This window comes from Neoarius graeffei, chromosome 6, assembly GCF_027579695.1.
Source record: "Neoarius graeffei isolate fNeoGra1 chromosome 6, fNeoGra1.pri, whole genome shotgun sequence".
In the NCBI taxonomy this organism is placed as follows: Eukaryota; Metazoa; Chordata; class Actinopteri; order Siluriformes; family Ariidae; genus Neoarius; species Neoarius graeffei.
This window is the reverse complement of record NC_083574.1, coordinates 42,037,626-42,052,090: the sequence shown is the minus strand read 5'-3', so window position 1 is coordinate 42,052,090 and position 14,465 is coordinate 42,037,626. Positions and strand designations below refer to the sequence as shown.

At 41.9% G+C, this 14,465-nt stretch overlaps 1 protein-coding gene across 1 annotated transcript in view; it reads right to left on the bottom strand.

Annotated features, from left to right (window-relative positions):
• LOC132887900 (protein FAM107B-like) overlaps window positions 1-14,465 on the bottom strand; it is a 338,230-nt gene that overhangs the window by 104,032 nt on the left and 219,733 nt on the right. Inside the window, exon 21 of the mRNA XM_060923673.1 lies at window positions 8,641-8,716. Coding sequence (XP_060779656.1) covers window positions 8,641-8,716 — 76 coding nt within the window. The remainder of the gene's footprint in view (window positions 1-8,640; window positions 8,717-14,465) is intronic.

Below are 14,465 nucleotides of genomic sequence, written 5' to 3'. Positions count from 1 at the left end.
AAGAGGCTGGAAAAGTTAAAGGGACAAAAAAGGAGCACCAGACGTTTACAGACTGTTGTAAAGAGAAAAGGGGATGTCTCACAGTGGTAAACATGGCCTTGTCCCAACTTTTTTGAGATGTGTTGTTGTCATGGAATTTAAAATCACCTAATTTTTCTCCTTAAATGATACATTTTCTCAGTTTAAACATTTGATATGTCATCTATGTTCTATTCTGAATAAAATATGGAATTTTGAAACTTCCACATCATTGCATTCCGTTTTTATTTACAATTTGTACTTTGTCCCAACTTTTTTGGAATCGGGGTTGTATTAATAATATATTCACTAAAAAAAAACCTTCATAATTATAATCTCGAAACACATAAAAAATAGCATAGTGCACCTTTAAATTATTTTCATACATAATTATGTCAGGGGCGGCACGGTGGTGTAGTGGTTAGCGCTGTCGCCTCACAGCAAGAAGGTCCTGGGTTCGAGCCCCGGGGCCGGCGAGGGCCTTTCTGTGCGGAGTTTGCATGTTCTCCCCGTGTCCGCATGGGTTTCCTCCGGGTGCTCCGGTTTCCCCCACAGTCCAAAGACATGCAGGTTAGGTTAACTGGTGACTCTAAATTGACCGTAGGTGTGAATGTGAGTGTGAATGGTTGTCTGTGTCTATGTGTCAGCCCTGTGATGACCTGGCGACTTGTCCAGGGTGTACCCCGCCTTTCGCCCATAGTCAGCTGGGATAGGCTCCAGCTTGCCTGCGACCCTGTAGAAGGATAAAGCGGCTAGAGATAATGAGATGAGATGAATTATGTCAGGGACAATTAAATGGAGCCCTGTGATGACCTGGCGACTTGTCCAGGGTGTACCCCGCCTTTCGCCCGTAGTCAGCTGGGATAGGCTCCAGCTTGCCTGCGACCCTGTAGAACAGGATAAAGCGGCTAGAGATAATGAGATGAGATGAGATGAGATGAGATGAGACAATTAAACAGAGATAAGTTTACCTTGTTCTGTCGGTACTATATGACAGCAGATGATGTGGCTCATTAAGGTAAATAGCGTTGTGTTTACAGTGAATGGGTTGGTCTGTGTTGTTAAAGACAGCACTCAGTCTTAAATCATTGCTGGGTCGAGGCTGTATCTGTCACACTGCCTCTGCTGTGAAATACACTGGCACAGAGCTTCTTTCTCAGGACATGCCAAGCACTTAGGCTAATGGAGCTAAGTGAAATGAATGGAGAAAGTGATACAGAGAGCCAGGAGGAGATGTGGAGGTGATGTAATTGTGTTGTTGTTGTTTTTTCTCTTAGAATGTAAATAGCAATGACTCAGGCCTGATTGCGGTTATTAAAGTACGCAGGGATATTGAGGAAACATGGGGCAGTGGAGTTCAACACTAAACTCCACAACAGAAAACTTAAAAAATCATGGTAAAAATATCAAACTGGTCACATACACACACGTTCCTAGAGATGCCCTGTTTCTCTGGGGTTACCAGGATAGCCAGTAAACATACACCAAGTGCATCATATGTGACGCAGTAAAGGACAGCTGATGTGCATAAAACAATGGAGAGCTGACCGGCCAAACGGCCACTGACCGCTATTAATATGCTGAATCAGCCTGACCTTCATCGCAAAACAGGATTTCCACGCTCATACACACAATACACACTCAAATTCACTATTGTAGCCTTAACACCACACCAAGGGCAGCTAGTACAAATGAGCAGGCAGGGCGAACAATTTAATTTTTAAAAGAACCAAACTACGTCCTCTTAGTTTGGACCAAAAAAAAAAAAAAACGTGGACCAACAAAAAAGGGACTCAGTTCTTTTTGTGTTTACATTATGAGTTCATTTGAAAGTGGACTCAATTCTTTTTCTGCTCCACTTCTGTTCCGAGCCTCAGTCCTCTTTCTGTTCACACTATAGTTTCTCTGGAGCGCTCATTTATTGCTTTGGATTAAGGGAAGCTTTCACTTGGAGCATGTGATTTGTCTATGGCAAGCCTAGAGGGCTAAAATACAATGGCAAAAGGCAAAGCAAACCTGGAGCACTTTGTGTTCACTATTCACAGGTTACGGCAACGTGGGCTTGAAAGGAACCCAAAGTGTTTGTTTCAGAGGGGTGTGAGTTAATTTGGAGTGTTCACATGCTGACAATATCAAAATATTTACAAATCACTCTGAGTTTGTTTAGAGGGCTGAAAGTGTGAAAACACGTTTAAAGTGGATTATTAGCTCATCCAGTCGACAGGCTTATGCTATCATGTGTCGTCCATCGTCCGTCCGGTGTCGTCCACATTTCACGAAAATCGCTTCTTCTCTCTCAGTTCTTCACTGATTTTTATTCTTTTTGGCAGGAAGGTAGGTCTGCCTGGGGTGCATATGGCTTCCACCCAAATTTGCATAATTGCAATTAATAATGAAGATATGGAGTAATTAAGCCCTAACGAGCAGTTTCCACGCAAATCGCTTCTTCTTTCTCAGTTCTTCACCGATTTTGATTCTTTCTGTCATGAAGGTAGGGGTACCTAGGGTGCATATAACTTCTACCCAGATTTACTTAATTATCTCATCTCATCTCATCTCATCTCATTATCTCTAGGCGCTTTATCCTGTCCTACAGGGTCGCAGGCAAGCTGGAGCCTATCCCAGCTGACTACAGGCGAGAGGCGGGGTACACCCTGGACAAGTCGCCAGGTCATCACAGGGCTGACACATAGACACACAACCATTCACACTCACATTCACACCTACGCTCAATTTAGAGCCACCAGTTAACCTAACCTGCATGTCTTTGGACTGTGGGGGAAACCGGAGCACCCGGAGGAAACCCACGCGGACACGGGGAGAACATGCAAACTCCGCACAGAAAGGCCCTCGCCGGCCACGGGGCTCAAACCCGGACCTTCTTGCTGTGAGGCGACAGCGCTAACCACTACACCACCGTGCCACCCCTTGCTTAATTATAATTATTAATAAAGTTGTGGACTAATGAAGCCTTAATGAGCAGTTCAACAAAAATTGCTTCTTCTCGGTCAATTCCTCGCCGTTTTGGATTCTTTCTGGCAAATAGGTCGGTATTCCTAGGGTGAATATAGCTTATATATATAGCTTGTATATAGTGTATATAGCTTGCAACATTTATTGTGTAAGGTGGCCCACTTTAGATCGTTCCTTCTGGACTAGACGGGGCCGGAGTGAGCGACGTCGTCACTGACGGTCTCGTTTTGTACTTTTGTGGACCCAATCTCAACAGTGCCACCAATGGTTGTAGGAAAAATATTCAGAATAGTATGAAGAAGTGACACATGTAATGTACTAGCTTCATGCCATGTTTCTTCCAAACACCAAACACGATAAAGAGGAAGGTTATAACCTTTACTTTCAAACCGAAAAGCTTACAGCTGTGTTTTCTGTCCTTTTGCGCAGTTTGTACTTTGATTATTCAGTGTTGACACTGGGGCTGATTTTGTTCTAGCCCACTGTAGACTGTAGATTAATCAGTGACCATTGTATCAGGTGATTAAACAACATGAAATGCCACCTAGATTTAATCTCTCTTTGTGCTGATATTTTTTTCCGTCATCAGCAGTAACTCAGAAGTCACATTTGCGAGCCTAAGTGTAATAAACACTAACAAGATGGATTATCTAGTCTATCATCCTTCTTTCCCTAAAATGCCATCGGAGAAGAAACTAAAAGACGAATATTATAATGAATAATATGAGAATAATATGCAAACACTGGCTAATCAAAGAACAAATTGCACAAAAGGACAGAAAACACAACTGTAAGAGTACTGCTTTTTGGTTCAAATGTAAAGGTTGCAACTTTCCTCTCTACCATATTTGGTGTTTGGAGGAAACACAGCATGAAGCTAGTAGAGCTTGACATGCTTCCTCCAAAGCATTTTCATGACATGCATGAAAGACTTATAAACAATTTGAAATCACAACTGCATTGGTCAGCCCTAACAGTTTAATTCTCGAGCTATATACAGTACTGTGCAAAAGTCTTAGGCACCCTATTTTTTTTAACACAAACTTTGTTATAGAGTTCTATTTTATGACTTCTACATGATCGAGTCAGTACAAAAACATTTTAGAGTTCCAAACGTTCGTTTTCCAGCACAAAATTATCTCATTTCATCTCATTATCTCTAGGCGCTTTATCCTGTCCTACAGGGTCGCAGGCAAGCTGGAGCCTATCCCAGCTGACTACAGGCGAGAGGCGGGGTACACCCTGGACAAGTCGCCAGGTCATCACAGGGCTGACACATAGACACAGACAACCATTCACATTCACACCTACGCTCAATTTAGAGTCACCAGTTAACCTAACCTGCATGTCTTTGGACTGTGGGGGAAACCGGAGCACCCGGAGGAAACCCACGCGGACACGGGGAGAACATGCAAACTCCACACAGAAAGGCCCTCGCCGGCCACGGGGCTCGAACCCGGACCTTCTTGCTGTGAAGCGACAGCGCTAACCACTACACCACCGTGCCGCCCTAGCACAAAATTAAATGTTACCAAAAAAAAAAAGTTTGTATCTGAGCAGCATATTATATAAGAGAGCACTTTTCAGGTTAAAAAAGAAAACATAATGAAGGCTGCTGGGTTTTGGTGCAAAATGAAGAAGCGAGTGTGACAAAGTGTCCAGAAGAACTTCGGCTGGTTCTGTAAGATGCTCGGTAAAACCTACAGCTCATTTCCTTATAAAACTGCACTCACTGTACCGGAGACTGATTTTTAATTTTTTTTTTTAAAGCAAAGTGTCGTCTCACACCAAATATTGACTTTGTTTCATTCATTATGGCTTACTGCTGTTTATAGCATTTTTTAATATTGAAACATTTCATTTAATTATTTTTAAGCCATTTTTGGTCTACAGCATTTCTATACATGTGCCTAAGACTTTTGCACAGTACTGTCTAATATCACAACCAGCCATTACGAAATTACCCAAGGAGAACATCTCTGCAGCAATAATTCTTTGAAGGTAATGGCTAAAAGCCCAGTTAATGCACGTAAATGAAGTGGGATTAGACCACAGTGCTGGACTCTGTAATTGGTTACAGAGCAGCCAGTCACAAGGCCACTGGCTTCACTGTGTATCTAGGGAAGTGGCTTTAGACAATAATCAGATCAGCTGCTACTTTGGTCAATTTCACAACGTGCATGCTTGCAGAAGTTCTCTTCAGCCTTGTTGATTTAAAGGAGAACTGAAAGCAAATTTTTTATTATCAAAATTCTATTTATCTCATTTTATTAAATATAGGAATGCATTTTTGATCACTATTTTGTCGCTGCAAAAGCAAGTTATGAGTGTTTGAAATATGCTCTGTAATATATCAGTCCAGACGGCACGGTGGTGTAGTGGTTAGCGCTGTCGTCTCACAGCAAGAAGGTCCGGGTTCGAGCCCCGTGACCGGCGAGGGCCTTTCTGTGTGGAGTTTGCATGTTCTCCCCGTGTCCGCGTGGGTTTCCTCCGGGTGCTCCGGTTTCCCCCACAGTCCAAAGACATGCAGGTTAGGTTAACTGGTGGTTCTAAATTGACCGTAGGTGTGAATGTGAGTGTGAATGGTTGTCTGTGTCTATGTGTCAGCCCTGTGATGACCTGGCGACTTGTCCAGGGTGTACCCCGCCTTTCGCCCGTAGTCAGCTGGGATAGGCTCCAGCTTGCCTGCGACCCTGTAGAACAGGATAAAGCGGCTAGAGATAATGAGATGAGATGAGATGAATATATCAGTCCATATGTCAAAGCAATGGCCGTAAACGAGATTCGTTGAGACCTGTGCGAGACATCGTAGGACGGAAGTAAAACGTACAGCGGAAATCAAAGTGACCGACACCTGCCAGCGTTGTCAAAAGACGCGCGCGCCCTCTTTCGAATGCTGACGTAATCAAGCTGGAAGTTTTGTTTGTTTTGATAGCAATCAGGAAAGTTTGAAAAAAGTAGGCAGTAATCGTCATTTAAACTCGTTTTTGTGCAGTATTTCGTTTGGAAAACAGTTTTCAAAATGGTGGCGCTGACACCTGGCTGACACGTCACGTTTCGAAGTCTCACACAAGTCTCGTGAAGATCGCGCGGATAAGCGACGCCTGCCGTCGACCAAACAAACTAAATTCAACACGGCTAAAAAACGAATAGGCCGATAAGTATAATATTTAATTGCAATTAGTTGCCAATACGAGTCACGATATAAGGTTACTAAAACCGAAAACGTAATCGAAGAACACGTTAATTAAGAAATAAAGCAAGTTTAAAAATTACTTCAGTTCTCTTTTAATGGCCTACTTTCAAAACAAAACAAAATAAAGCAAAACCTTTGACCTTTTACTTCAGGTAATATTTAATTCTAAATGCAGGCAAATGATGTTGTACAGGTTGTACAGGTACTCTTTTTCTGTCTTACTCTCTCTAACATGCCTGTCTAAAATGTAAGGTCACTACATGAAATGATATTAAGACATTGTTACAAGACCAAGGTAATGATGAAATCTCAGATATTTTAATAGATAGATGGCGCAGTGATGGATGGGTTAAAGCTCTGGGTTACTGATCAGAGGGTCAAGGGTTTGAGCCACAGCACCACCAAACTGCCACCACTGGACTCTTGGGCAAGACCCTTAATCCTTGTGGCTCAACTTAACCATTTCAAACCCACACAGAGGTGAGAAAAGATGTCTCATCTCATCTCATCTCATTATCTCTAGCCGCTTTATCCTGTTCTACAGGGTCGCAGGCAAGCTGGAGCCTATCCCAGCTGACTACGGGCGAAAGGCGGGGTACACCCTGGACAAGTCGCCAGGTCATCACAGGGCTGACACATAGACACAGACAACCATTCACACTCACATTCACACCTACGCTCAATTTAGAGTCACCAGTTAACCTAACCTGCATGTCTTTGGACTGTGGGGGAAACCGGAGCACCCGGAGGAAACCCACGCGGACACGGGGAGAACATACAAACTCCGCACAGAAAGGCCCTCTCCGGCCACGGGGCTCGAACCCAGGACCTTCTTGCTGTGAGGCGACAGCGCTAACCACTACACCACCGTGCTGCCTAGATAGAAATATATTACTGAGAATTAACAAATACATATAAAACTACGAGGTGCACTATTTGTTTTTAGAACACTTGCCAGAAAGGGCATCTGGTTTCATTTGGGGAAACCTGTGAAGTTTGTTTAGCTTTTTGTCATTCAAAAATCATGGGGGATATAAACTTTTGCTTCCACATAGTATATAGTATAGTACATATTACAGTATTAGCTGAAACAGGATATTTTAACTAGATAGAGACTGTGACTAAAGTCACAGTAGTTTGCGCTAGCTGACCTTTGTCAACTGCACAAAGCAAGCTCAATGAAAACATGCTTTCTCAAGGTTGGAGTGGCCTGCACAGGGCTCTGACCTCAACCCCGCTGAACACGTTCGGGATTAACTGAAACGCCAGCTGTACATTTAAGTAAAGCAGAAGATCTTCACGTGTGCAACCTTGTAGGTGTTGTACGTGTTTTGCAAGCTCAGTTTTATCACTTTCATCTGTAGCAAATGCACACATTACCACAGGCAAGAATTTCAACATTTCCTTGTACTAATGAAAAAACGGAAAATATGTTTAATCAGAGGTCAGATAGAGTGCAAGTGTGAGGGCAGTTGCTGAATTCTTCGAAATACTCAACTATGGAACACAACTGTATAAAAGGTCAGTTCGAGCAGATAAAACATAGTCGAACAGTTATGTATACAAGTCAGTGTGTGTGTGTTTGGTCCCCACAAGGACAGGAATATCTGACCATTTTGACCTTGTCGAGACATTTGGCTGGTCCCCACAAGGAACACTGCTTAAAAAAACCCTAAAAGAGCCATAATTTTCAGGTTAGTGTGAGGTTTAGGTGGAGGCATAGTGTTACTCTGGTGCATTATCCACACAAGGATAGTAATACAAGCACGTGTATGTGTGTATGGTGTAATCGTGTAGTTTATTCAAATGCAAAATCACAAACACAACAGCCAAGCTTGTAAAAAAATAAAATAAAAAAGTGCATCTGCATTATTGACTGATGTGCTGACTGATCGACAGTGTTGCAGAGCAGATTTGGTTAAACACACAGTCACATGCTCCATGTTTTATTCCTCAGGGCTTTCCACTGAACTGGAAAATGTTCCAAAACATGTACCTCATGAACATAATAAATGCCAGAGGTCCATGAGGGGCTAGAAAGATTACAAAAGAGAGAGCGAGACAGACAGAGAGATAGTGAGTAATACATAGTGTTCTTAAAATCCTATAATCCTAAAGTTTCCTCTTGTTTTTGGCCAACTAAAGTCCATGAATGACAATTAGATATGCTGCATCCGCCATTATCCTCGAGATAACCCACTTTCTGACAGTATGAGCTTAGATTTTCCACTGACACTACACGACTACTGCTTTTTCCCCCACTTTGTGTGTGTGCGCGCGCATGTTTTCCACACCATGGAGGAAAAGGAAGAGCGGAAACCTATGGTTTTTTTTTTGATAGCATTCCAGCCTCTGGCCATGGAATTTTCTCTAGCTATTGAGGATGTACTCTCTGTGTGTGTGTGTGTGTGTGTGTGTGTGTGTGTGTGTGTATTTATGCATATCTTCTCTACCTGATAAAGGTCCATCCTCTGTCTCTGGATAATCTTTGCAGTCTGACTGCACTTCCTGAAGTGGACACTCCTGTTCCTGGCACAGAGTAAGGAAACAACACAATCTGTCAATCTGTCAGATATTTTACACACACACACCTCAGTGGTTAAAAGGGCAAACAAATACAACCCCGATTCCAAAAAAGTTGGGACAAAATACAAATTGTAAATAAAAACGGAATGCAATGATGTGGAAGTTTCAAAATTCCATATTTTATTCAGAATAGAACATAGATGACATATCAAATGTTTAAACTGAGAAAATGTATCATTTAAAGAGAAAAATTAGGTGATTTTAAATTTCATGACAACAACACATCTCAAAAAAGTTGGGACAAGGCCATGTTTACCACTGTGAGACATCCCCTTTTCTCTTTACAACAGTCTGTAAACGTCTGGGGACTGAGGAGACAAGTTGCTCAAGTTTAGGGATAGGAATGTTAACCCATTCTTGTCTAATGTAGGATTCTAGTTGCTCAACTGTCTTAGGTCTTTTTTGTCGTATCTTCCGTTTTATGATGCGCCAAATGTTTTCTATGGGTGAAAGATCTGGACTTCAGGCTGGACAGTTCAGTACCCGGACCCTTCTTCTACGCAGCCATGATGCTGTAATTGATGCAGTATGTGGTTTGGCATTGTCCTGTTGGAAAATGCAAGGTCTTCCCTGAAAGAGACGTCGTCTGGATGGGAGCATATGTTGCTCTAGAGCCTGGATATACCTTTCAGCATTGATGGTGTCTTTCCAGATGTGTAAGCTGCCCATGCCACACGCACTAATGCAACCCCATACCATCAGAGATGCAGGCTTCTGAACTGAGCGCTGATAACAACTTGGGTCGTCCTTCTCCTCTTTAGTCCGAATGACACGGCGTCCCTGATTTCCATAAAGAACTTCAAATTTTGATTCGTCTGACCACAGAACAGTTTTCCACTTTGCCACAGTCCATTTTAAATGAGCCTTGGCCCAGAGAAGACGTCTGCGCTTCTGGATCATGTTTAGATACGGCTTCTTCTTTGAACTATAGAGTTTTAGCTGGCAACGGCGGATGGCACGGTGAATTGTGTTCACAGATAATGTTCTCTGGAAATATTCCTGAGCCCATTTTGTGATTTCCAATACAGAAGCATGCCTGTATGTGATGCAGTGCCGTCTAAGGGCCCGAAGATCACGAGCACCCAGTATGGTTTTCCGGCCTTGACCCTTACGCACAGAGATTCTTCCAGATTCTCTCAATCTTTTGATGATATTATGCACTGTAGATGATGATATGTTCAAACTCTTTGCAATTTTACACTGTCGAACTCCTTTCTGATATTGCTCCACTATCTGTCGGCGCAGAATTAGGGGGATTGGTGATCCTCTTCCCATCTTTACTTCTGAGAGCCGCTGCCACTCCAAGATGCTCTTTTTATACCTAGTCATGTTAATGACCTATTGCCAATTGACCTAATGAGTTGCAATTTGGTCCTCCAGCTGTTCCTTTTTTGTACCTTTAACTTTTCCAGCCTCTTATTGCCCCTGTCCCAACTTTTTTGAGATGTGTTGCTGTCATGAAATTTCAAATGAGCCAATATTTGGCATGAAATTTCAAAATGTCTCACTTTCGACATTTGATATGTTGTCTATGTTCTATTGTGAATACAATATCAGTTTTTGAGATTTGTAAATTATTGCATTCCATTTTTATTTACAATTTGTACTTTGTCCCAACTTTTTTGGAATCGGGGTTGTAGTACAGCCAACGATTACACTAAATATTTCAAAGATCTCTGAGAGCTTAGATATCAGACGATCTAACAGAGTGAAAAGTGATCCATTTCAACAACTGTGGCCTAAGGCTAGAACTGACATCCATTTCACTCCTGTAAAAATCACTGAGCCAAGTAATCACTCCTTTGAGACAGAGCTGTTGGGGCTAAGTGAAGAAAGGATGCCACTTTGCTTCTTCGAAAAAAGGCAACTGTAGTCTTTAACCAGAATCACAAATAACATGGTAATAATAACATGCCTCTAAGTGTGGAAGGGCATGGAAGAGAAACGGAGATGGAAGGGGTTCCCTTCCAAACCTAGGTTTTCCGTATGCTTAAAAATAAATAAATAAAAAAAAGGATCACAAATAAAAAGCATGGAACTGCCTCCCACTTCTGTAAGACGTAAGTGGAAAATACTATTTTAGCAAGCTAAATTCTTTCTCTATATTTGGTGACCCAAATGATAGACTTTTATTTCAAGCAGTGTTAAAAGAAGAGTAATATTAGTCTCTTGCAGGCCTTTTTCTTCCAAGCAGTCTCACACTCCAGTGTGGATTATAGCCTTTTACACCAACATATACTCTTAGACATGAATCACTATCACAGTATGGCCTTCATCCAAAAAAGTCAAAATATATCCATCACACTGGACCACAAATGACTTGTTGGATTATAACCTTTCCTGAGCACCTGCAGTAAAGTTGTTCAACTGAGACTGTCGTCAAGGCTTGATCTGATGGGAATACAAGAGGAAGGTATGATGGTATGATTCCATGTAAACAGATGTGTGAAAAATGGTAACTATTTTTAATTTATTTATTTTTCATTGTAATTCCATTAGACATATCAGGGCTTCATCCCAAACCTACAAATTACAGCTATGACAAAGCAGTACTACACATCAGGATTCTTCACTCTTAAAAATGGTTAATTAAAGGTTAGTCGGGTGGTGAATGGTTTTCCGAAGTGTTTCTACTTGGAAACATTTAAGAAAGGGAATCCTCTGTCATAGCTTTCTGAAGAGAGACTTTAAGGGTTCTCTTTCACAAGGACATACAAAAGAATCTTCAGAGGGGAACCATCAGGGCCTTCTAAGCTTTCAGAGAAGGCCCAAACATATCAACATTTCAAATGTTCTATTTAATTTCTGGGGTTGCACGGTGGTGTAGTGGTTAGCGCTGTCGCCTCACAGCAAGAAGGTCTGGGTTCGAGCCCTGTGGCCGATGAGGGCCTTTCTGTGCGGAGTTTGCATGTTCTCCCCATGTCCGCGTGGGTTTCCTCCGGGTGCTCCGGTTTCCCCCACAGTCCAAAGACATGCAGGTTAGGTTGACTGGTGACTCTAAATTGAGCGTAGGTGTGAATGTGAGTGTGAATGGTTGTCTGTGTCTATGTGTCAGCCCTGTGATAACCTGGCGACTTGTCCAGGGTGTACCCCGCCTTTCGCCCGTAGTCAGCTGGGATAGGCTCCAGCTTGCCTGCGACCCTGTAGAACAGGATAAAGCAGCTAGAGATAATGAGATGAGATATTTAAATTCTTTCATAATTTCATTACAATTATTGTCTTCTACAGTACTGCTTAAAGTTTGTGAGCCCTTTAGAATTTTCTGTATTTCTGCATAAATATGACCTAAAACATCATCAGATTTTGACATGAGTCCTAAAAGTAGATAAAGAGAACCCAGTTAAACAAATGAGACAAAAATATTATACTTGGTCATTTATTTATTAAGGAAAATGATCCAATATTACATATCTGTGAGTGGCAAAAGTATGTGAACCTCTAGGATTAGCAGTTAATTTGAAGGTGAAATTAGAGTCAGGTGTTTTGAATCAATGGGATAACAATCAGGTGTGAGTGGGCACCCTGTTTTATTTAATGAACAGTGATCTATCAAAGTCTGATCTTCACAACACATGTTTGTGGAAGTGTAACATGGCACGAACAAAGGAGATTTCTGAGGACCTCAGAAAAAGCGTTGTTGATGCTCATCAGGCTGGAAAAGGTTACAAAACCATCTCTAAAGAGTTTGGACTCCACCAATCCACAGTCAGACAGACTGTGTACAAATGAAGGAAATTCAAGACCATTGTTACCCTCCCCAGGAGTGGTCAACCAACAAAGATCCTCCAAGAGCAAGGTGTGTAATAGTCAGCGAGGTCACAAAGGACCCCAGGGTAACTTCTAAGCAACTGAAGGCCCCTCTCACATTGGCTAATGTTAATTTTCATGAGTCCACCATCAAGAGAACACTGAACAACAATGGTGTGCATGGCAGGGTTGCAAGGAGAAAGCCACTGCTCTTCAAAAAGAACATTGCTGCTTGTCTGCAGTTTGCTAAAGATCATGTGGACAAGCCAGAAGGCTACTGGGAAAAAATGTTTTGTGGACGGATGAGACCAAAATAGAACTTTTTGGTTTAAATGAGAAGTGTTATGTTTGGAGAAAGAAAAACAGTGCATTCCAGCATAAGAACCTTATCCTATCTGTGAAACATGGTGGTGGTAGCATCATGGTTTGGGCCTGTTTTGCTGCATCTGGGCCAGGACGGCTTGCCATCATTGATAGAATAATGAATTCTGAATTATATCAGCCAATTCTAAAGGAAAATCTCAGGACATCTGTCCATGAACTGAATCTCAAGAGAAGGTGGGTCATGCAGCAAGACAACGACCCTAAGCACACAAGTCGTTCTACCAAAGAATGGTTAAAGAAGAATAAAGTTAATGTTTTGGAACGGCCAAGTCAAAATCCTGACCTTAATCCAACTGAAATTTTGTGGAAGGACCTGAAGCGAGCAGTTCATGTGAGGAAACCCACCAACATCCCAGAGTTGAAGCTGTTCTGTACGGAGGAATGGACTAAAATTCCTCCAAGCCGGTGTGCAGGACTGATCAACAGTTACTGAAAATATTTAGCTGCAGTTATTGCTGCACAAGGGGGTCACACTAGATACTGAAATCAAAGGTTCACATACTTTTGCCACTCACAGATATGTAATATTGGATCATTTTCCTCAATAAATAAATGACCAAGTATAATATTTTTGTCTCATTTGTTTAACTGGGTTCTCTTTATCTACTTTTAGGACTTGTGTGAAAATCTGATGTTGTTTTAGGTCATATTTATGCAGAAATATCGAAAATTCTAAAGGGTTTACAAACTTTCAAGCACCACTGTAATTCTAATGTGGCCTCATTTTCTATCAAATTTGCTTCAGAAATGAAAGGTTTACTGTCCTGAAAACATTAAAATCGAGTTATCCAGTTAAATTTTTTTATTTGTTTGTTGTTGCTAGGCTGAGAAGAGTTTAGAGCTGGCTCACTCATTGGTGAGGACTTCATCGCCGGGACAGAAGGCCATGGCAGTGTATGTTTACATAGCAAGTGACAGATGAATTAACCAATCAGATTTTCATTTATAGTGGGAGTGACCAAAAATGTATCGCTCTAGGCCATCTCGAAGGACAACACGAGCTTACCCGCGAATCAGCACCATCACTGTGGGAGTGAAGACACCTTTCAACTGGTGTAGCGTTCATCAGTAGTGTTAGCGAATGCTAATAAAGCAGTGACGCCAGTGCTATCGAGAGCAAGTAGCACAGGCTAACGACTGAGAAACTAAGATTTCTGTCTCCAGACTCTTCTTCCATGCACGCGCACCACAGTATTTTTCACTCAGACTCAGTATTCATTTCCCTGTATAATTTACTCAGTTACTTTTAAAATCAACATCGACAGCTACACACAACGGAGAGACCCATCAGCCTGCTGCTAATCCCTTGCAAAATCCTTTGCCCTGTTGCTTTTTTGGTGTGTCTGGCTAAGTTTTGGCTGAGCTCTAATCGTAACGGTTCGCCATCGCAAAAGACAGTAGGTTTTTCTGAACTTTACTGTACTCTTCAGGAGAGCCAAGATTTTCACTCATATTGCGAAGAATTCCTTGCACCACAAATTCATCTTTTAGAAATTATAAACATAAAACTGTGAGCTGGATTCAGACTTGTACAAACGTTATGTCAAAATTTACATGCAAA